Below are 21,668 nucleotides of genomic sequence, written 5' to 3' on the forward strand. Positions count from 1 at the left end.
ATAAGTGATCTATAAACTACTCAAGGATAGATGATCATCAGCATAAATTCTATGCCCTAACAGTAGGTTATTTATATTGTTTTTTTCTTTTAACATTTCAACGGTCACAACCCAACCCCCACCCCACCCCACCCAACGGTAACTTTTCCAGCGTAATCACCATCACAGTTTTTCCCCCATCATGTTATGGAAAGACCGACGACGGTGTTCCACGCTATATAACGCGTGATGGGAGCCCCATCCCCATCTCCCTAATGGATAGTTTCTTCGTTTTCTATAATGACAATCGTTTCCAAAATAACTACACCATCGGATCCCACGAGCCCATTACCAATCACTTATTATTAAAAAATATATATCATTGCATAAATATTTCTAGAAAGTGTTGGTAGTTAAAAAGAAGGAGAATCCAAACACCCGGTCTGTGCGGCGCACCCACGAATAGTTGTTTGTAGTTTGAAAAACAAACATAAACCCTTCCTTGAAAGTAGAAAACATCATTCAAAAGTTACTACAACTACATAAATCCTTCCTTCTGCTGTTTCTCAATTAGATTGTTTCAATTGTCCACGAGATTTCGTCTAAATCGTTGACTTTTTCAACTACTGTTTTTTTGGTTTATTTCTTAATGCGATTCAATCCATGGATTCTGGCCCATCTTCCTCTGCCTCACCAACAAAACAGGTAATCAATCTTGGATTATTATTATTATTATTATTATTATTATTATTATTATTATGTAGATCTATTTGCCCCACTTACAAGTCTTGTTAACTTACCAATTCATAGTACAACAAAACATATATACACACACACAGATTACAGTTAATTAACGGGTTGATTCTAAAAAGGGTTAATTTGGTTTGGGTCACGAAAGGGCTCATCGTGTCAGAAGGGTTTTGAGTCGGAATGGGTTTCGGGTCAAAACGGGTTAATTAAAACAATGTTTTTTTTTTTTTTTTTTTTTTGAAATTATCGTACATTTCAGTTTTGCTTATGAGTTATGATCCGGAACTGGTTTGGGTCGGAATGGGTTTCGGGTCAAACGGGTTGGATTAAAAATTGTTTTTTTTTAAATTACTGTACATTTCAGTTTTGCTTTTGATTTTCGGCACCGATGACGCTCGTTAAGGCTCTCGTGGCGTAAGCTATGCGTGTTTAGATTTATGGTATGCGCATTTTGTTGCTGGTTACACACGCAGCGTCCGTTACACGTGTTTAAATGCCCGTTACACGCACCAGAATGGGAAACACGTGCCCAACGCCACATAACACGCATAACCCGGTCTTAGTATGCGCTTGACACATTACTGGCTCCACACAAGTAACCAACACCTGTTACACGTATTTAATGTGGGTTACATGGATCCAGGCGTAACCGCGTAACCGACGGCGTCTGTTACACGTGTATTGACTAATGTATATTGTAATTTACATTTATTAGTCAATTCAAAATCCAACATTGTAGAAGGAAACAAGATTCAAAGCTTATAGTTTCAGGTTAAAGTGGATATAGGGCAGGGATTGGTTCAGTATGGTTATGGGCTAATACCGAACCTGTTGTTGATATTTTGGTTTAACTGTTGACTTTGGACATAGGTAGATTCGAACTAATCTCAATTAATAAATCCATGTATATCTTTAGTAAAAAAAATATTAGCAGTTTTTTTGTATTTATAAAAGTGAATTAGTGACAACCGATATGTTGCTTATGGAAAATTATAACGGTTTTCTGGAGTATAAAATATCATTTATTAAAAAATAGAGGTTGGCTTTGATGCCAGTTCTGTTAATTTGGTTATTTACACACTTGTAAGTTGTAACCAACCAAACCATTGGTTTTTCAGTTGATCCGGTTTGTGGTCTTGGTTATTCGATTTTTCTGCTCACCTTTAGATACTTATGCACGCGGTGACCATAACTTTTCAACCGGAGGGTCACAATAGAAGTCTTTAAAATAAAACAAAACATATATAAAAACATTGGTACTAATTTCACTACTTACAAGTTCAATTTTTCACTTAGGAGGGTGATTATGTGACATCCATAACCGAGGAACACGAGACGACCTGTTGGGGATGTGGACTGCGGCTTATTATTTCACCTTATGCACCAGTTTTCAAGTGTGGTTGGTGTGGTGCCATTACTAACCACAATGCCCGTAAATATGATAACAAGTACTTTTGGTTAAGACGTCTGCGAGACCGATGTTTTGTCATTATTCTCCTGCTATTTATGCTTTTCATTATAGGTAACTTTTATAATTATACTGGTATATAGTATCTCTAGTTATTTAATTTTTTAATGCATCATATATCAGATTGGCTTCCTCTTTTGCAGGTATGGTGTTTGGGCTATATATCCGGCCATATATTCTAAGGGTTATTTTTATGGTACATTTCATATGACTATCACGGTTATTTTGTCAGTAGCCACGCTTTCAACTTATGTTCTTGCTGCATTTCGGTCACCCGGTGCACCACCGCGTATATCTTGGGGCAGCTACCCGACCATGGGTCGAGGTGGGCTCATGGACTACACCTTTTGTAACGTGTGCTCAAACCCAAAGTCACCCAACACTCATCATTGTCGGTCGTGTGGAATGTGCGTGTTGGACATGGATCATCATTGCCCATTTGTAAGTAATTTTATTAACTTCAAAACTGAAAGCAGCTCTTTTAGATCTAATTTTTAATTTTAATATTACCATTTTTATTTTAATGTAGATCGGTAATTGTGTGGGTGCTGGAAATCATAGAAGCTTCATTCTCTTCCTCATGTCAGCAGTCGCGAGTACTTTCTATGTTTCGATCATGTCTTCGTACATATTATATCAAATCTGGCCACCGTTACGACACATTCCTTCGGTTAAGTTGACTTGGTCAACCATCTTTACGTACCTCACAGAAAGTGCACTCCCTTTCCTCATATCAGTAGAGTCGCTACCGTTGAGAGGTTTTGTACTCATTTACCTATTTTTTGCAAGCGTTTCTGTAGCAATCGGTTTGGCGGTGCTGTTATGGCAGCAAATTTGCTTTATATATGAAGGGAAGACATATTTAAGTCACTTGAATTCAAATGGAAATGATGATGTTGAGGAAAAAGATTGCCAAAATATTGTTAGGTTTTTCGGTTGTTCTAATCCTGCAACAAGATATTTGCTTAGTTTCTGGAATTGTAAGAAGAGCCACAAGAAGTGAAATGCTGAGTGTGTTGCATTTTTGTTTTCTATTGGGCTAATGGTGATTATAATTTACATGTATACTAGAGATTAGTAAGTGTATGATTTTGTACAATTTAGTGCTTTATAATTTATATACATAATTTATTAGTTTTTAAGTGTGGGTTATTTTAAGTTCTTGTTTTCTCGACTCTTACGGTATATATATTGCGCAAACTAAATGTTTTGATGTATTATTTGAAGTGGAAAGCGTGTGTTTTGATGTATTATTTGAAGTGGAAAGTGTGTGTGAACCGTTTCGGTACAAACATTAATGGAAATCAACGTCATAAATATGAGCCATGGAATCTTGTTGGTATATCTATGGACTATGGCTCATATTCCTACAAAGTAGGACTTTCTTTCATGTATTTTGCGCAAACTAAATGTTATTGGTCATAGTCAGACACTAGTTTAGCGCAACTTTTTAAACAGGCCTGATACAAGCTGAACTTAACGAGCCAACTTGCGCAAACAAGGCTTTACTTTTGTAATTAGTTTTACTAAAGTTGATTTGCAAAGTGAAGAGTAATCTGATTTTCAGTTGGGTATTTGGATGTTCTTACTATGGCAAATGATAATGGTCAGTTGGAATTGAGTTAACAGAATAGAAGTTGTATGCATAATTTGAATTCATATTTCAAATCGAAAATGAAAATTTAAAATCCGGTGTCTAAATTCAGTAGAATTAACGTGTAATTCTAAAACCGAATCCAAAAATGTAATTTGAATTCGATTTGAATTGAATTTCGAGTAATATAAAGTGTGTATGTGTAAAGATAGATATCTTTGAAAATAACAAAAATTTAAAAAAATAAAAATAAAAACAATAATACCCACAGTTATAAAGTGTGTAGATTATAATGTAAAAGATTACAAAAAAAAGCACATAATCTAAGAATTAAGTTAAAAGTATACTCTTTGCTCTATATATAAAACACTATTATTCAGGATTCAAATAGAACTACAACCAGGTTGTTTACAAACATCCATGTGATCCATTTTTCTCCTAACATTCTCCGAATCAACATAATCACCTACACACGAATATATATTCGACAGAAGCACATAATCACCCGAATACCGTCTCTCCGTTTCAAATATTCTCTCTGTAATCCTCTTCCCCATCTCAATATTATTATAGTAACTACATGCCCCAAGAAGAGTCCTCCAAATAACATCATTAACCATATCTTTTGGCACCTCTAAAGCCATCTTCTGCGCCTCTTCAAGCCTCCCTGCTCTAGCCAACATGTCGATCAAGCACCCGTAATGCTTGATACCGGGCACGATACACGACTCATTGACCATTTTCTTGAAAAAAACTAACCCTTCTTCAACTAATCCACCATGGCTACAAGCACTTAGGATGCTCAAAAATGTAACCCTGTTAGGCTTCATGCCGACTTGCTCCATTCTTTTGAAACAATCCACAGCTTCTTTTGCCATACCATGCATTGCAAAAACAGTTATTATTGATGTCCATGACACTAAATTCTTCTAATGACTTTCTATAAACTCAAAAACACGCAACGCACTATGCACACTCCCGCATCTTGCATACACATCAATAAGCGCATTTGTAACACGTATATCCGTCACATAAAACCCGTTTTTCTCTCCATACGCGTGAATACACTGGCATAATTCCAAAGACCCGAGATTCCAAACAGCGGGGTAAACCGCTAAAACAGTTATTTCACTTGGTTTTTCGTCAGACGTTAACGCAACCATTTGTTTAAACAATGAAACCGCTTCTTTCGGCTGGTTCGCTCGCGTGTACCCGTCGATCATACCGGTCCAAGAAACGACATTTTTCACGGGCATTATGTTAAAAACAGATCTAGCTAATGTAAGTTCCCCTAGTTTAGCTAACCCAGTTACGAAAACATTCCAGGTGACCAAATTTCTCTCAGGCATTTCATCGAACACCTGGCGGCATTCTTGTAAACGGTCGCAGACAACGTACATATTAAGCAAAGCAGTTTGAACATAAACATGGGTTTGAAAGCCTGTTTTGAAAGTTATAGAATGGAGCTGTGAGCCAGAGATGGGTAGGTGTGAATTAGCACAGGATTTGAGTAAGAAGGCGTAAGTGAAACTGTTGGGTTTATAATAATAATAATAATAATAAGAAGTGGTTGGGTGGAGGTGGTGTTTGTAGAGTAAAATGGCTTCTTTTGGTGAGTAGTGGCGGAGGATGGTGGTCCAGAGAGTGGTGGGTGGTGTTGGTGATTAAGTGAGCGTGGATTTGTTGAAGTGATCGGGGATTCGAGTGGTGCTTTTGTACCAGTGATGATAAACTTCTCACAAACTTAACAAATCTTATTAAAAAAATATACACAGACGTGTGTGTGATGTGATAGTGGAGGCCACAGAACTTGTTATTTGTAGTTTTCTATTAATTTTTTTTATCACATCACTCAAACCTTGAGTTTTAAAGTTCATTGTAGATGCTCTAAAACGAAAAGATGCCATCAAGTTTTGGTCAATAATGTCTATATTGATAATTCCCTTTATAAATGTACCATGCATTTAAAGAAAAATAAAGCAACCAACCTATTACTGGTTCCATTTACATAGTAGTAGGGGTGTTAATCTTGACCCAAACTCTTTCAAATGAGTCGATTTGAGTTGTTTTAAAAGTTAAATAAGTTGGTTAGGGTAAAATGGGTCAAAATGAGTCATCTGAAATTTCATCTTTTTATTTTCGGGTCAAATTGGGTCGACAAGTTCAAAGAAGTGGGTCGATGTGGGTTAGTGTCCTAAGGAAATGTGATAGGTTTCGGATCGGAACGGTTTTCGTACAAGACAGGTTTCGGCACGAAACAGGTTTCAGATTGGAACGAGTTCGGTTCAGGTTTCAAGCCAACACGAGTTTTCACATGTGACGTGTTGGGTTTTGGTTTCGTTCTGGTCGATTCCGTACTCGTTTTTGTTCGTTTTTTCAGTTTTGTTTTTGTTCGGTTTGAATTCTTTTAGTTTCGTTTTGGTTGATTTTTTCGATTTCGATTGATGTGGTCCGGTTTTGGCTTTTTGTTTCTTTGTTTCACTTTCGTTGATTCTTTCGGCTGGTTCGATTTTAGGTGGGGTTTTTTTTATGGAACCAGGACAACGTAGAAAACATTTTAGTGTTTTTACATTATTTGTTTATGATTTATATTTTGAGTTATAATTTTATTATTATTATTTTTGAATATTTTTTTGAGGGTTTTTGATCTTAATAAAAAACCCCTCAAAAAAATTCAAAATAAATAAACAAAAAATCTAAAAAAACTAAAATGTTTCCACCGTTATTCTCGTTCACACACACACAAAAAAAATAACTCAAAACCCGGTTCGACCCTAACTTATTTTGACTCAAACCAAAACAACACTTTTTATAATTGACCCGTTTTGACCTAAACTCATTTTGACCCATACTCGTTTTGACCCATGACTCATTTCAACCCGTGACTCGTTCGACCCAACCCAACCCATTTGCCACCTCTACACAGTAGGTTTCAAGTTTTAAACCAGTGACAAGAACTACAACATAGCACCTTGCAAATATCCATTTGATCCCTTATTCTCCTAACATTTCCAAATCAACATATTCGCCCACACCATAAAAAAAGGTATGAAAAAAATACATAATCACTCAATATCGTCTATCCATTTCAAACATTCTACTTGTGAGTCTGATAGAAACCGGAAATCTAAAGTACTGAAATTAAGATAATAGCCACATTCGAGATAGGCTTGATCTCCAATTACAAGGTTAACAAACCCTAATTTTAATAATTAAAATATCGATAGCTAATAAAATAAAGATAACCCTATTAATACTAAACCTAATTGACGGTTCTAGAACATAACTGCTCCACTAATTTCTGCTTTAACTGTTCCTGCTTGTTTGGTAACATGACTTTAGGCGGGAATATATTCCAAGGGACCAGGTATGTATCAGAGTCTTTTCCCCGTTTCAATGACACAATATTATTCATCATACATGCATCAAGAAGTGTCCTCTAAATAACATCAGTAGCCATACTTTCAGAGTTTCAGTACCTCTAAAATCAGTCTCTACCTCAAGCCTCTCTCATCTAGCCAACATGCCGATCAAGCACCCGTAATGCTTGATGTGAGGCACAATACAAACTCTTTTGACCATTTTCTTGAAAAAAAAAGTAACCCGTCAACTAATCCGTCATGACTACAAGCTCTTAGAATGCTCAAAAAAAGTGTGAATAGCAAACTTTTAAATAGGTCAAATGAAAACATATGGGATGTATATTTTTTGTACAAGAATCTCTTGATAAGTCTTATATATGTTCGTTGAAATATAATCTATGTGTAGAGTTAAATATATCGTTAGCTTAAAGCACAATTTATTTCCTTCTAAATTTTTTGTATGCCGGAATCTCATGGTAGTTTGGTAATGGCAATCAGGCGCACTCGTCACTCTAGGTAGCATGCTCATTGAGTCACTCTAATCAATTGTCCGATCCACAACTTATGAGCATACAGCTTGCATTATGAGGTTGAACCCGCGTTGATATCAACCAACTTTACTTCACTTAGGTCTATCTCAAGGGTTCAATTGAGCTTAAATATGACAAATGGGCACTTTTCACAAACTTGACCAAACTTGAAGGGCTTTTAGGGATTTAGCCAAAAGATATAAACCACAAAGTTGCAACTACATAAAACCAGGAGATAAGGTGACCGACCAGGTGCACCAAGAGATGGGATACTCCATATCAGGAACCTTTACATCTCTTTTACATGCTGCTACAAATCCAACACCCAAATACACTCTTTCTGCTTCCATTCTTAGAAACCACATCCCACTGGTAGTTTCTACTACTTTTATGTCTATGTTTAATTCAAGTATTAAATTAATAAAAATTAATTAAAACTACCAAAACATATCATGTGTTCAGATAGGGAAAAAGGTCGGAAAAAGGCTGATACGAATATCAACAGCGGAAGGCAAGTGGCAGGGAAACTGGAATGCTGACTATAATTTCTCACTTCGAGACTTACGGTTGGACGACTTAGTTGAAGACGGTGATCCTAACAATTCACGGGTCCTCGTGTCTCTAACGATACATAGGGTCGGTCTCTTTATATCGTGATTAGTGAAAACATGATTATGGGAATGTGTTACAAGATATGTATATAGTTTTTTACCAGCATGCAGGCTTTGGGCTTTCGGTTGATGGGATAATCGACACGTCTTTCACAAGAAAGTGTAGCAACTGCTCTTTGCCTTACTGCAGACAGGTATTCTGTTTCTTGCATGTTGTTGGTTGTTAAACTTGAAATTTGTGTTTTATTAATTCGGTTTGTTATCAGATTACTACAAACTTCAATGTGTGGATCCTCTCAAGTAACAAAGATGGTGACTCAAATCAGCTACCTGAAATTGGAGGAGATGATCCATCAGTATTTCTCTTTCTATACATATAAATATATATGTTGTAGATAGTTAGATACACGTATGTGTATGTATACATAGGGTTGTAACTTGTAAGTATAAGAAGATTGAAGACACTGATAATTTGCAGGTCATCTATGTGAAACCTGGATGTGAAGCAGATCTTAATTCGTTAATACAGGACACAGTTAGGCTCACCACTTCTGTGAATGTAAGAACTGTTTGCCTCAAAAATAGTCTGTTTAGTCTCAGATGCTTCTCTTCTTTAAGAAGTATTATATAAAAAACGAAAATATAATAATAATAATAATAATAATAATGACACCTGGTTGAAAATACAAAAATAAAGGTGGACTTATAGAGAAGCAACAGAGGTATACTATGAAAGTAGTGTGTAAAGAAAGAGTTCAAACATGATCTTTATTAATTCTGTGTTCGCAGGAAACCTGCTCAGATGTTTGTGAGAAATCAGAACTTGGGTTAAAGAGTAAGTAATAAGCCGTTAAATTTTGCCATTCCAAAAAACAGTAAAACTTTGAATAAGCTAAAGCTACAATCTAGGGGTGTGAATTTCTGACACGAAACGAACCTAACATGAAATTTGCAGGTTTGGGTTTAGTCTAAACCTTTCGGTCAGTTTCGGGTCAAACCCTTGAACATGTTCAGCTATGTGTTCGGATTGACCTAACACGTCGCAGATTGACCCACTCAACCCGTTTATTTAAAAAGGAATTTATTTTGTCTAATAACTTAAAGTTTATAAATGATTCAATATTTTAGGTCAACATTTATAAAATTATCTGATTTCATAGTTTAAATGTAATCATTTTAAACAATTTGTACTTTTGGTGGTATATTTGTAAATTTAAAGTATTGATGTGCAAAAAATAAAACGCAGTTAAATTTCGGGTCAAATGGGTCATGTCCATGTCAACATGTAATAACTTGTGCCATGTACGGGTTCAATTGTCTGGCACAATTTTCGAATTCATGTTGAGTTCAGTCTGCATACACTTTTAACACCCCTAAGCTACATATATTTATAGAGGGCTTTCATTTGCAGATATAAGCAAGGCAAATGCTCCAACAGTGGATAAGAGGTGGTCCAAGTTACTTGAGCTAAAGAACTCATATAAATAAACATAGTATATTAATATGGTTAGTATTCATTATGGTTGTAAATCTTATATTCAAATAAAATAGTTACACAGAGATAACATTCATCTAACCTTTCAGTTCTGCAAAAGATCTAGCGAAGCCCAAAACTGATTCGAGCATAGCTTCAAACCTTAAGAACATGAGATACTTTTTGTTATCAATTTCTTTTTGGGCTGCAATATTGCCATTTGTATAAATCTGCTGGGGTTAGCCCTTTTCTCTTGTTTACTGTATCTGTAAGGAATACACACAAATACTCCATACTTAATAAATACTTGCATATCTGCTAGTCGTCTATCTACCTCACACACTATTAAAACAATTAACCATAAAAAAAAGAAACAATAATATTGAGCAATTTTAAAACTACCTATTTGTAAAGAATCAAATATCACGAAAACAAGACAGAATTTATGATCACCACAGAAGGAAAACAAAATTATGGAAATAACTTGATCTTATGTACAGCTCTTTGATGTAACAAGTTGTAAATGTAACCATGGAAAGCTTGTGTAGGTTTAACCTCATCTGAGACTTAATTAATCCAAGTGGCTCATGTCATAGGCCAATCAAGCTGCTGCTCTGTTCCATTAACTAAATTCCATGATCCATCAGCAATCTCATCATATAATTGGTTCCAATCCCATGAAGAGAACCCCACAAAAAACCAGTAGTCGGTCATCGACCGATTATGTGACTTCAGATTTTGTATTAAATTAATTGTGACTAATTGGTCAAGGAAGTAGATATCTGGTAGCACTTCAGGGAGCTCATCTTTGGAAGACTCTCTAGTTAAAGAAACAAGAGGCAGATCACGTGCTATGACAGGACCACCATAAGACAGTGGTGCCTGTTTCAAGGAATCCAACTCTTCGTGTGATGAGAGGGATTCCCAACTAATAAGCTTGTTGATTATCAGACCTTGAAATCCAGTAGTTTGATTTGCTTTGACTATGAGAATTTTTGATCTGGAAAATGGGTATACATCGGTAAGTTTTTGTGTTGCGACAAGTATGGAGCCAGGTATTATTTCGAGTCCAGATCCACTGGGATCGTATGGTGTACGTGGCTCGATCTTTTTGTTAGTAATTCCTGACTTTTGGGTCTGGGTTTGAGTTCGGTCTTTTAGTAAAATCTCATGGTTTTCCTCATGCGTTACATGTTCTGATGCATTCATAATTTGATTCTCATTCCAAACTCCATATTCAGCTTCAGTCCATAAAGTACCTATAGCATGGAAAATATAAGATCCTGATAGAATATGAATAACTGAAAGTCTGAAACCTATAATCAATAAAATGATCAGTTGATGAAGAATTCACATTTTCTTGGTATCGAGAATTGAGTAGCCTTCTTGTTATGTAGTTTTGTTAGTTGGAAACATAAGGACCAGTCTGGTAAACATTCAAAGTATACGGGTAGCTTAATAATAATTCCTGACTACCATAACTAAGTCATTAGAAGTTAAGTCTTTGTAAGGGAACACTTATGGAAATGGTTTAGTTTGATGATTAGAATATAACTACAAAAAATAAGATTGGCCAATAACTTCAAATTACCTCGCTCCTTATAAATCCAGTAAGAGTTGCCACCTTGATCAGCAATAAATTTGATAATATTAAATACAGATAATTCTCCATCATACAAGATTGCTTCCTTCCGTTTTGCTGGATACAGCAGCAGAGATGGGTAAAGATCCCTCTGCATATAAATAACACATCAATATACATATATTTTTTACATTGACACAGTTATTGATGCATTTAAATAACAGACTATTGTTTTAATGATCCGAATGGAAGTACAAAGCAACACAACATCTCAAAATATGAAATGAAATCTAAATAAACCCTGAGGAAACATTTAACAGATGTTGCCTATTGATCACGTGCCTTTAAAATAGAATGCACAAACTCAAAACTTGAATTGAAAACACATATAGGCATAACAAAACAAGATTAGATACCTTATTCAATGATTTTAGTAGCAAACTACAGTCATTTTCAGTGCAATCCATCATATAGATCATCGGGAGCTTCGTTATGATGTCATTAATGCCATCTGCAGCACATTTAAACTTCATTAGCAACATGATCGCATCGTTCATGTCTCAAAACTATTAAATAAAAATGAGATCGACAATATACAAACAAATGCATAGATTTGTATAATACCATAATAGGTGAATAGCCTTTAACACAGTCCTTTAGTTTGCAATAGATGAGCATGTCCTGTATGCTTATATCAGCATCTTTTATATTTTAAACAACTTATTTTCTCTAGATGCTATCACATTGTAGTGGTATTTTGATTTGATTGGTCAAGTACAGTAAAAAAATGGTGAAAATAATAATGACTGGGTAAAACAGTTAAAAAAGAATAAGAACAAACGAGTGGAAAATAAAGAAGTAAAAAGGTAACTTTACTTCAGGACATACCATTTCCTGATGAGGATTGCTCGTCCTTAAATTGACTTTTCACCATATCACCATAACCCTTGAACGCACGGTATACTTCACGTAGGACAAGTTCTGTCCTCAGACAAAATCCACACCAGCAACTAGTAAAAAGAACCAATACATCTTTCTTCCATGCACATTCAGGACTAACAGAACCAGAGTGGTTACCAACAACCAACTCCATAAAGTTAAGAGCATTAACGCGCGGTATAGAATCAACCTCTTGAAAATCTTGATTGACAAATGGTGGGCGTGGGGCCTCCTTAGTTTCAAGAACAAGAGACTTAGACCGTTGATATGGTTGAAGACTTCCATTAAGAAACATGTGCAAAAAAACAGATAGTGAAGAATAGCCAAAATCATCCTCTTCATGAAAGACATAATGTTGATGTGAAATAGGATCAATAATCACTAGTGAAGGGATCTTCAGAACACCAGTTAATGCTTCAAGTAACCGAAATTGTCCATCAACAAAGAAAAATGAACAATTAGACCCCTTTTCAACTTCCTCGTTTTCAAAAGTGGCAACTAACTGAACAGTTGTATCAACAGAAATCTTCTCATCATCCTTTCCAGAATGTTCTAGATCATCAACATGTACCACTTGATCCTTTTCAAACTCAACATTGCTTCCACTAGGATGTTCCATAGATAGTTCAGTCTGTATATAATCAGACTGAACATTTTCTGACAATGTGATTTCAATATCATCAGAGAGCAGCTGAAAGCCGACATCTTTAGCAACCGAACTCAGTTTTTTTTGTTTCTTCTGCTGAAGAACATATGTCAAGACATCTTGCAAGGAATTACCTTGCAAATTTGAAGCAAGATTATCAAAAGTAATATGCTTACCCTCATTCATGGTTATGATAGTAATCTTATCTTTTAGTTGAGTTACCTTTTGAAATGATGTTGACATCTCCAATTTAGGATGGTGGGGAACACTCCTTGTGACATGAGCTCGATTGAAAGCGTTTTGATCATTCGTTTTAGATGGAATGTGATGGTGCAGTGCAAGTTCTCTTAAAACAGTAAGAGAGTCCTTGCTCTTTCTTCTAATTTTTAAGGAATCAGATGATCTGTCAATGAAAAGTAGTACTGATGACCTATCTGATGGTAAACCAGGATCAAAATCATACTCATCACCTTTAAGCTGCATAAAAGTCAATAAATCAGATCAAAATGATATGATAATGATTAAAGGAGAAAGTATATAAACTTGCCTCTGTAACAGGTGATGAATTAATCTCTATAACTCTTTTGAGATCACTTACTCCTTTAAAAACCTTAGTGCAGCTAGGGCATCCAGTAGAGTATAGCATCAGTGACCATGAATCCGTATCTGCAACCCCTAGAGATGAAATTAATGATCTCTCAGACACTAAACCAAACTTAAACCTTTCAGGTGGCAGAAAGAATTCTCCAACAAAACTAGTAAAATTATATAGTGAAGACTCAAACAGCTGGAACTCCTCAAAACTGCAGGAAGATGGATCCCCATCATTTAATGACATTTTCTTAGCCTCCAAGAAATCACTCTCATTTAGAGGAATAAATTCACCAAGCCCAGGAAGCCCGTTAAACTGATCATCAACATTGCAGGTAATCTTTTCATTTTCCATCCCCTGTTTCAAGAAAGAAAACATGTCACGTTATTATCAGCACCTTTTATTTTCTTTAGGCCTCATAGCTATGAGGAAGTAGAAACTACCATCCACCTGATTCTTCTTCCCATCATTTGCACTTGTTTCATCGTGTTCTCCAAATAAACCTGTTCTAAGAAGGACACCTGTATGGAATCCATAAGTACAATAAAACATCTCTGAACATAAAAGGACAAACGCAAATGCTCTTTTTAAAACTTAGAATTATTTTGTAGAATCAATCAAGGAATAAGCAAATTTTAGGATTCTAGTGCTGGTATGGATTCCATTAATATAAGCACTCATATGCTGGTTATTTGTCTCTTAATTCTAGTTGCTACTTGTAGGAGACAATATCACTTAAGAGTCTTAAAATAGTGTGTGTGTTAAAGGTGGAAAAATGGGTGGTTGTGTAATGGCTCGAAACGGATAATTTTATGTATGAGTCAGCCAGATTGTCCCAAAACACTTTTCGTCTAAAAATATCATTTTTAATAAATTTACTGTACCACATATGAATCAATTTTTTAAATAAAATGGTTTAGGAGGTTTTATGCATTAAAAATACACTTCAGAACTTCAACCCATTTCTTAGAAATTATTTTAGTGTGCTACAGATAGAACATAAATCGACTCAACCCATTCATAAGTAAATGGATTGCGAGTGGCACCTCTAAAGAATGTATGAAAGATTTAAACATTCAAATAACAGGGATATCAACAGAAAAGCAAATAAAATATTTGCTTTGCTCCAGAGCACAAAAAAGAAGGGAAAAAAACACCTAAACAATTTTGTTCTTAAGTTTATTTTACTCTATAAAGAAAGTAAAAACGGTGAGAAATTAATACCAGAAGAGTTTTCAGATCCATTATTCATGACTTTGGCCATCAGTTTGGGTGTCCATCCACAAAACTCCAAAAGAAGTAAAGCCTTGTCAGTTGACTTGAGGAATGTTGTTAGATCCTCTGTGGTTGATAAAGGCTTAAGGGGAATTTCTTCAGGCAAAAGTGACATAAGATAATGAACAGATGATAATATGTTCTGAGCCCGAAGTGTTCCTTGATACTTGTATGGAGAAGAGTGGCGGTAACATAAAATATCTATATCCATTTTAGCACCCAGAGCATCTGCCAGCATCTTATCATGATTTCTATGAATGAGCATTAACTTCAGAGTTCCAAATTCCTCTTTCTTTTTAACCTTTTGGGCTAATTCTTTCATAAGAGATCGCGCCTCGCCAGACCCTGGACATAAAATGAGACCTATCAGATTTGTGATGGCATTTGGCATGGAATATTTAAATTTTATCCTTTTAATATTCAAAAGTTCAAACACACAAGTCAGACGTGCACTTATACTTAGTCATGTTAAGTCAAATAAATTCCTGTGCACTAACTCAAAGACGAGGTTAACCAAATTCTCTTCCACATCTATAAGCATTCTAGGTTGCATTCAAACTTTCCAAAGCTAGGTTTAATGAGGTAAAACTTGAATGGTACAATAGCCCTCGTATAACACCTCAAATGTCAAACGGAATTAAAGACACTCGAATCCAACGAGCCTTAACATAAGTGAAAATGTATTGTATGACAGATCATCTAAAGGTTGAAACACACATTAGAAAGTGATTCAATATATATTAAGATATAATCTAATGGAATTAGGAGAGCAAGATTTCCATAATACGGGCATAATATTCGACAAAAGAGCATTGACACAATCATAATCTGTTGCTTTCAATCTAGTTTAGTCAATATCTGACTGAATTTACTCACACCCTGCAACAGTGCAACCTTTATTATACTGTCAAGTTAAACCAGCCCAAGCTCAATATATCCTAGATCCTCACCATGTGCTGAAGTTACCAACAATAACAATACACAAATTATCTTTTACTAAAGACATTAAGCAGCTATCCCACAATCCATACACTGCAAAGCAGGTTGTGTCACTTTAACTACTAATACAATATGTCCTCACATAAAATCAGGTTAATATAGCAAGACGAATGAAGAAACACCAAACCAACTAGCTATAAGAATAGACTATTTGGTCAGAGTTCAGCTGGAGAAGCATAAATCCCTTGGCAGAACAACTTCATAACTCATTGATCCCAAATGTTTATATTTCACTTCACAATCCATGTGAATTAACATTTCTCTTCAAATTTAAGAATTAGTATAACCTAGAGCTTGATTCTGTTTCGACAATCTCCATGTATGAGTCAACAAAACAGAGGCATTATTGCATTTCATTTGGACTCATTTATCAACACCATATCTCGTAACACAGCGATAGATATATTACACAAGTAGAGTAAGCTTCAATCACATTAACTACTCACATCAAATCATGTTAATATAACAACACTATCACTTCAAATTTGATAACTAGCTTAACCTAAAGCTGAATTTCATTTCAATAGTTACTATATCTATCTATCTATTAGTCAACAACACATACGTACTGTAACATTGTTACATCTCCTATACATCGATTACAGAAGAATACAATACAATACAATAGAGATTCCGTTAATTCCAATGAATATAAAATAACAGTTAGGTTAAAGAGAATGAATTAGTATTACATGGCACTGTGACGATGAGAATCAAATGAGGATTGAGGCGAATTTGAGATGAGAAATTGTGCTTCGTCAGGATCTGCCATTCGTCTGTAGTAGCACTTGTAGTGGTGTCAGAACGTATCAATTGGATTGATGAAAATGATGATAATAATAATAATAATAATAAGATAATAATAACTAGTCGACGAAGTAGTAACTCCGGTGATGAACGGCGATTCAGAAACGGTGGTGCAGGATCTGTCATTAGTGACGTCACTGTTGACTGGAGATGACTCGCCTTCTCTTCTGCTTTATTTTGGGATTAAAATGATACGTACAGGATTTTGTCACATTTTTTAAGGATAAAAATCATCAATTTATTTGTTTATGGGTGAATTGTTTCTAGTAGACGTGAATGCATTCATGTTTGTTATTCATTAACCCTGTTGGCTGTAGTTTTAGCTATATGTGAAAAATGAATAAGAAAATAAAGGATATTTAAAAAAGAATTAAAATAAGATATTTTTCTGCACAAAACAGAGAAAGAGAATGAACTAGAACAAAGCAGATTTTTTTCATTCCAGCACTACAAGCATTTTGTTACATGAGAGTACATCCAATAGAAAGCTTACACACACATATAGACCAGCCAAACAACTAAACACAACATAACAAATAAAACCAAACAAAGACACTTAACTTAGCATAAGAGTCTATCCCCAGTAAGCATCAGAGTAGATCCCCACTAACAAAAGACAAAGAACACCATACATTAAAACAAACTACTTTGCGTCTACAGACACTTATTTAAATCTTCTAGAAAGAGTCGACTATTAATTATCTCTTTAGGGTCCCGGTGTTGACTTTGTTGACTAAACGGAATAACGTTGTAGGCTTTTTGGATTGTCCGGTTTGTGAAGAAGTAGAGGAGATGGTCGAGCATATTTTTGTTTCGTGTGGTTTGGCTCAATCGGTATGGCAAGCTATCTCAAGTTGGTGTAAGATCCCGCATATTTTCGCTTTCAATATTCGAGACATTATTGATTTATATAAGTTTACAAAGTTTCATAGGTGAAAGGCAAAAGCGTTTCACGCGGTTTGTCTTGTTGCGTTGTGGGTTTTATGGAAGGAACGAAACGATATGGTGTTTAATGGTCTGGCAGTGAAAGTGGAAAGCGTTGTAGGGGAAATCAAGGGCCTTAGTTATTTGTGGGTCAAGAATAGATCGGATGGGCATACTTTGTCGTGGGAGGATTGGTACAGGTTTAAAGTTTAGTTAGGGTTTGTTTGTTTTGTGATGTTTCTTTGGCTCGTTGGCTAGTCTCTAGCTAGTTAGTTTCGGTTGTTTTGTGTGGTTTCTCTTTTTACCGTTCAAAAAAAAAGGTTCTCTCTTAATAGTTCATAATTTTTTAATAAGTAAGAGGTAACCATCTTAAGTCTAAATGGTTAAGAGGATATATCTTAAGTGAGGTTTGTTATTCATTAAAAGCAATTCCTCACCTCTCTTGTCCGCGCCGCACAAACATTGACTGTGTTTGTTTTTCAGAAGACATTTACCGTGCACACCTCTTATCATTTTCTTCTTCTTTTTTCATTCATTAGACATTACAAAAAAACTCCAACCCTGGCCTTCTCCTTCTCCTCTCCAACCCTCTCCTCCTCCGCAATCGTTGTCGCCGCCGCCGGCCTCTACAAATTAATCTTTTGTATAATTTATTTACATCTAATTAGACTGATTTCAGTTGATTATTATTCTACAGATCGGTATCAAAAGGCGATCGTTTGTCCCTAAAGCAATGGCTCTCGTAAGTTTCTACGTCAATTCGTGCTTATTCTGATTGATCTTGTATGGATTTAGGAGTTTGATTTGCATCTGTACTGCATTGTAATTGATTTAGATAAGTTATTAATTGTTAGTACAACTGATTGTGGTTTTTGTACTGAATTAGTTGACTTTTTGTGTTTGATCATCTGATATGATTACTTGTTATTTTATTTTATTTTTTTTTGTAAATTAAGCTACTTTTAAGTTATTCAGATTTAATTAATTGGTCTAAGTTTAAGCAATAGCCCTGCTTGCGGTGCGCACATATGATGTATATATGTGTGAACCCTCGGGTGGGCAAAAGTGAAATTGCACTAATTTTGACGTTATTTTACTAATCTCGTGAAAATAACGTTAAAAGTGACGGACGGTTAATCAGGCATCATGTAGTGGCGTTGATAGCTGAAAGATAAGGGTACATGCACCGATCAGCCGGTGTCCCGATGATTGAGTGCTATGTGCCTTATGTCCAAGGCTTGATGCAAAACTACTATCGAGCCGGGGGTCTCACCGGAAGCAGCCTCTCTATCCCTATGGGGTAGAGGTAAGGCTGCCTACATCTTACCCTCCTCAGACCCTACCATAGCTTTGCTATTTGTGGGATATACTGAGTACGATGATGATGATGATGATGATGATGATGTCTAAGTTTAAGCAAGTTGTCATTTTTAGCATATTATTTGCATTTTTTCTGCTTGATACCTGTATTAATCTCTATTACTGATATTAAATTTTGTTTTGGCAGTGTAGCTACAGCTAGTTATTAAATTAATACAAAAATACTGATTTTTTAGACATTTAAATCTATTTTTTTGATTTAATTTGTTTTCAGTAAGCTAATTTGTTTTCGTTGAAGCTTCTCTTTCTAATGCATGTTCTTTTAGGCTGTGATTTGAGTGGCCAGGTTGTTTGTACTACTGATGTTATGGCTTTCGATTTATAATAACTGAGAGTCGAAAATTTTTGTTTTCTCTAGATTACTTGATTATTATATTTTTGTTTGAGTTAGTTAGCAGTTTGTTTGATGCATTATATGATTCGGTTGCAGATCCTTCATGCTCTTGGAAATGTGAACAAGGCACTTATTGCTACAGAATATGTCGGAGTTGAAGTCAAATTGGCCGAAAACTTCCAGATGGGTGTTTCTAACAAGACCCTAGAGTTTCTTAAGATGAACCCTATTGGAAAGGTGCTGTTTTTTAATCGAATTCCCATCTATCAATAAAAGCACACAAATTTATTAACCTATGTGTTTTTGGATACTTGTAGGATTTTGGGATATGTTTGATCCAGAGGGTTACTCGCTTTGGTTTTGCAACTACAAGTACAATGATGAGAATAATGTCTCCTTTGTGACCATGAACAAGGTTGGTGGATTTCTGCAGTGTATGGATCTTGCACGCAAGTATGCTTTTGGAAAGATGCTTATTATTGGAAACGACCCACCATACAAGGTGAAGGGTTTGTGGTTGTTCCGTGGACCGGAAATTCCTAAATTTGTGATGGATGAGTGTTATGACATGGAGCTCTATGAGTGGACAAAAGTTGACCTCTCAGACGAGGCACAAAAGGAGCAAGTGAACCAGATGATTGAGGATCAGGAGCCGTTTGAGGGTGAGGCTCTTTTGGATGCAAAGTGTTTCAAGTGATAATATTAAGCTGCCAAATCTTGTTGGGAGATTTTTGTTTCAGGTGTGTGATTTAGATACATGTGAACTATGTTTTTGTGATCTTTAATTAATGTACAAGTATTCCAGTTTTGTTTTTTAAATGTTTTGGTGTTGGAGTGTGATTGTTGTCGCGTTAACTGGATTAGTAATGTTCTTTAAAAAGTTAATTACAAAACTAAAATCGTGTTGTATTTTCCGTAGGCCAAACAGACAGCCAAAATTTTGTCGGTTGCGCCTTGCTATTTCTATTTTAGTTGATAAAGTTATCATTCATTGTTAAATTGAAGTTTATATATGTTGTATAATTGGAAAAAATGTGTCGGCTGCGCCTTGCTAGAAGGTGTTCTATGGGTTTTAAATACTAGCAAACGGGTTACGTAAGAAATTTGCACTAACGGGCCAAAACGGGTTGCTTAGTAGGGCATTGATCATGTTGGATTTTGTTAAGATGCATATAATAGTGTGTGTTGAATTATTCTTTGTTCATTGGCTTTTGTGTTTATTGAAAATATGATTTAATATGATGTTATACATGAGTACTAAAATTTGGCTTTATATGTCCTAGGTAAAGCTTGTGCATAAATGAAGATTGGTGATCAAGTGCTTGGGACGGAACACAAACAACTCATGTTGGAAATGATTTATATTAGTGAAGTTGTCAATAGTTGTTTTTTGTGTAGTCATGAATTTTAAACCTAACATGTGTGTGTGTATATATATATATACTATATTAAAATACATATATGAAGGACAAAATGGTCTTTTAACCAAAACTCTTAAAATTAAGAGTTTTACATCTCTTAATGAAAGTATTACAACCCAATGAAGCACAAATTCTCAAATTCCATTTCAAATGTAAAAAACCCGGAGAAAACATATTCAAATTTTGAATTCCCTCAACATACATCTTCCCATCAGATCCAACATCCACTTCCCGGATCCACTCATCAAACTCCTCCGGCTCCAACTTCTCCCCGATACTCGTCAATATATGCTTCAGATCCGCCATCACCACGCACCCGCTTCCGTCCTTATCAATCACCTTGAAGACGTCACGCAGCTGCCGGTCGAAGGGCTCCGGCTTCAGGTGCTTCTTCATGAGCTCAGCGAAGCGGTTGAAGTCGAAGGGGGTGGTGAGCTTCTCGTCGAAGATGATGGACTTGAGGTGGGCTTGGGCCGGGTTGCCGCCCAGAGAACGCATCAGAATGCCCAGCTCCGATGGGGCGATCTTGCCGTCGCCGTCGGTTTCGAACAGGGTGAAGGCTTCTTTCATCGCGCCATCTGATTGACCTCTGACCGCCTCCGCCATCCGTTCCATAACCGGTCGGCGCAGACCTTACCTCCTCATCAGATTCATCTTTAACTGTCAATGCCATAGTATGTAGATTAATGTAGTATTTTATCTAAGTCAGTTTGAGTTTACATATGTTCATTTATTTTTGAAATTTTGTTGCAGTGTCATCAATCTTCAGATTGAAACCACTGGCAAGTGGTTCAAGTTAAAGCTACTGGTATGCTTTCTTTTTGTTTTTCCCAACAGTAAAACTAGCATAAAAATGATAAAAATTGTTGCCTTACTGTCAATCATAATCTCTATTTGCACAACTTAAAAGAATTGTTTTCAAGTACAATATGAGAATATAAACTCATCATTTCTCAACCTTTTTCTTATTAATCCCATAAAAAGAGACACCCCTTATTAGT

The 21,668-nt window shown here is 35.7% G+C and overlaps 2 protein-coding genes and 4 pseudogenes across 3 annotated transcripts; 3 read left to right on the forward strand and 3 right to left on the reverse strand.

The window, feature by feature from the left end:
- Nucleotides 1–601: 601 nt before the first annotated feature.
- LOC143623579 (protein S-acyltransferase 11-like) lies at nt 602–3,225 on the forward strand (annotated as a pseudogene). The gene is made up of 4 exons (XR_013151922.1): nt 602–684; nt 2,026–2,279; nt 2,341–2,638; nt 2,727–3,225. The product of XR_013151922.1 is annotated as a protein S-acyltransferase 11-like (transcript).
- A 910-nt stretch (nt 3,226–4,135) lies between these two features.
- Nucleotides 4,136–5,795, reverse strand: LOC143623607 (pentatricopeptide repeat-containing protein At1g09220, mitochondrial pseudogene; annotated as a pseudogene).
- Nucleotides 5,796–7,823: 2,028 nt separating this feature from the next.
- On the forward strand, nt 7,824–10,060 carry LOC143623632 (large ribosomal RNA subunit accumulation protein YCED homolog 2, chloroplastic-like). Its single transcript, XM_077094482.1, has 8 exons — nt 7,824–8,055; nt 8,146–8,319; nt 8,399–8,488; nt 8,561–8,650; nt 8,773–8,853; nt 9,084–9,129; nt 9,706–9,800; nt 9,879–10,060. Exons 1-7 carry the CDS (start codon nt 7,948–7,950, stop codon nt 9,780–9,782), a joined length of 666 nt encoding a protein of 221 aa, XP_076950597.1. The 5' UTR covers nt 7,824–7,947; the 3' UTR covers nt 9,783–9,800; nt 9,879–10,060.
- Nucleotides 10,061–10,342: 282 nt separating this feature from the next.
- On the reverse strand, nt 10,343–16,601 carry LOC143623631 (uncharacterized). Its single transcript, XM_077094481.1, has 8 exons — nt 16,494–16,601; nt 14,752–15,147; nt 13,978–14,048; nt 13,483–13,884; nt 12,239–13,412; nt 11,767–11,861; nt 11,360–11,501; nt 10,343–11,027 (listed from the first exon to the last, which is right to left on the reverse strand). Exons 2-8 carry the CDS (start codon nt 15,122–15,124, stop codon nt 10,354–10,356), a joined length of 2,931 nt encoding a protein of 976 aa, XP_076950596.1. The 5' UTR covers nt 15,125–15,147; nt 16,494–16,601; the 3' UTR covers nt 10,343–10,353.
- A 2,429-nt stretch (nt 16,602–19,030) lies between these two features.
- LOC143623608 (elongation factor 1-gamma 1 pseudogene) lies at nt 19,031–19,943 on the forward strand (annotated as a pseudogene).
- A 784-nt stretch (nt 19,944–20,727) lies between these two features.
- LOC143623609 (putative calcium-binding protein CML13 pseudogene) lies at nt 20,728–21,273 on the reverse strand (annotated as a pseudogene).
- Nucleotides 21,274–21,668: the final 395 nt, after the last annotated feature.

The sequence above is a fragment of the Bidens hawaiensis genome, unplaced genomic scaffold (genome assembly GCF_021521415.1).
Source record: "Bidens hawaiensis isolate Kalapana, Puna unplaced genomic scaffold, B.hawaiensis_p1.1 tig00003506_1, whole genome shotgun sequence".
NCBI lineage: Eukaryota > Viridiplantae > Streptophyta > Magnoliopsida > Asterales > Asteraceae > Bidens > Bidens hawaiensis.

What these genes read in the sequence shown, in the direction of transcription:
- LOC143623632 (XM_077094482.1), top strand. Translation starts at nt 7,948, where the DNA reads ATGGGATACTCCATATCAGGAACCTTTACATCTCTTTTACATGCTGCT. An exon ending in GGCTCACCACTTCTGTGAAT is followed by an intron (nt 8,854 to 9,083) that starts GTAAGAACTGTT and finishes CTGTGTTCGCAG; the next exon opens with GAAACCTGCTCAGATGTTTG. An exon ending in ATCAGAACTTGGGTTAAAGA is followed by an intron (nt 9,130 to 9,705) that starts GTAAGTAATAAG and finishes TTTCATTTGCAG; the next exon opens with ATATAAGCAAGGCAAATGCT.
- LOC143623631 (XM_077094481.1), bottom strand. Translation starts at nt 15,124, where the DNA reads ATGAAAGAATTAGCCCAAAAGGTTAAAAAGAAAGAGGAATTTGGAACT. An exon ending in ATTCATCACCTGTTACAGAG is followed by an intron (nt 13,413 to 13,482) that starts GCAAGTTTATAT and finishes ACTTTTATGCAG; the next exon opens with CTTAAAGGTGATGAGTATGA. An exon ending in TACTAAAATCATTGAATAAG is followed by an intron (nt 11,502 to 11,766) that starts GTATCTAATCTT and finishes ATTTATATGCAG; the next exon opens with AGGGATCTTTACCCATCTCT.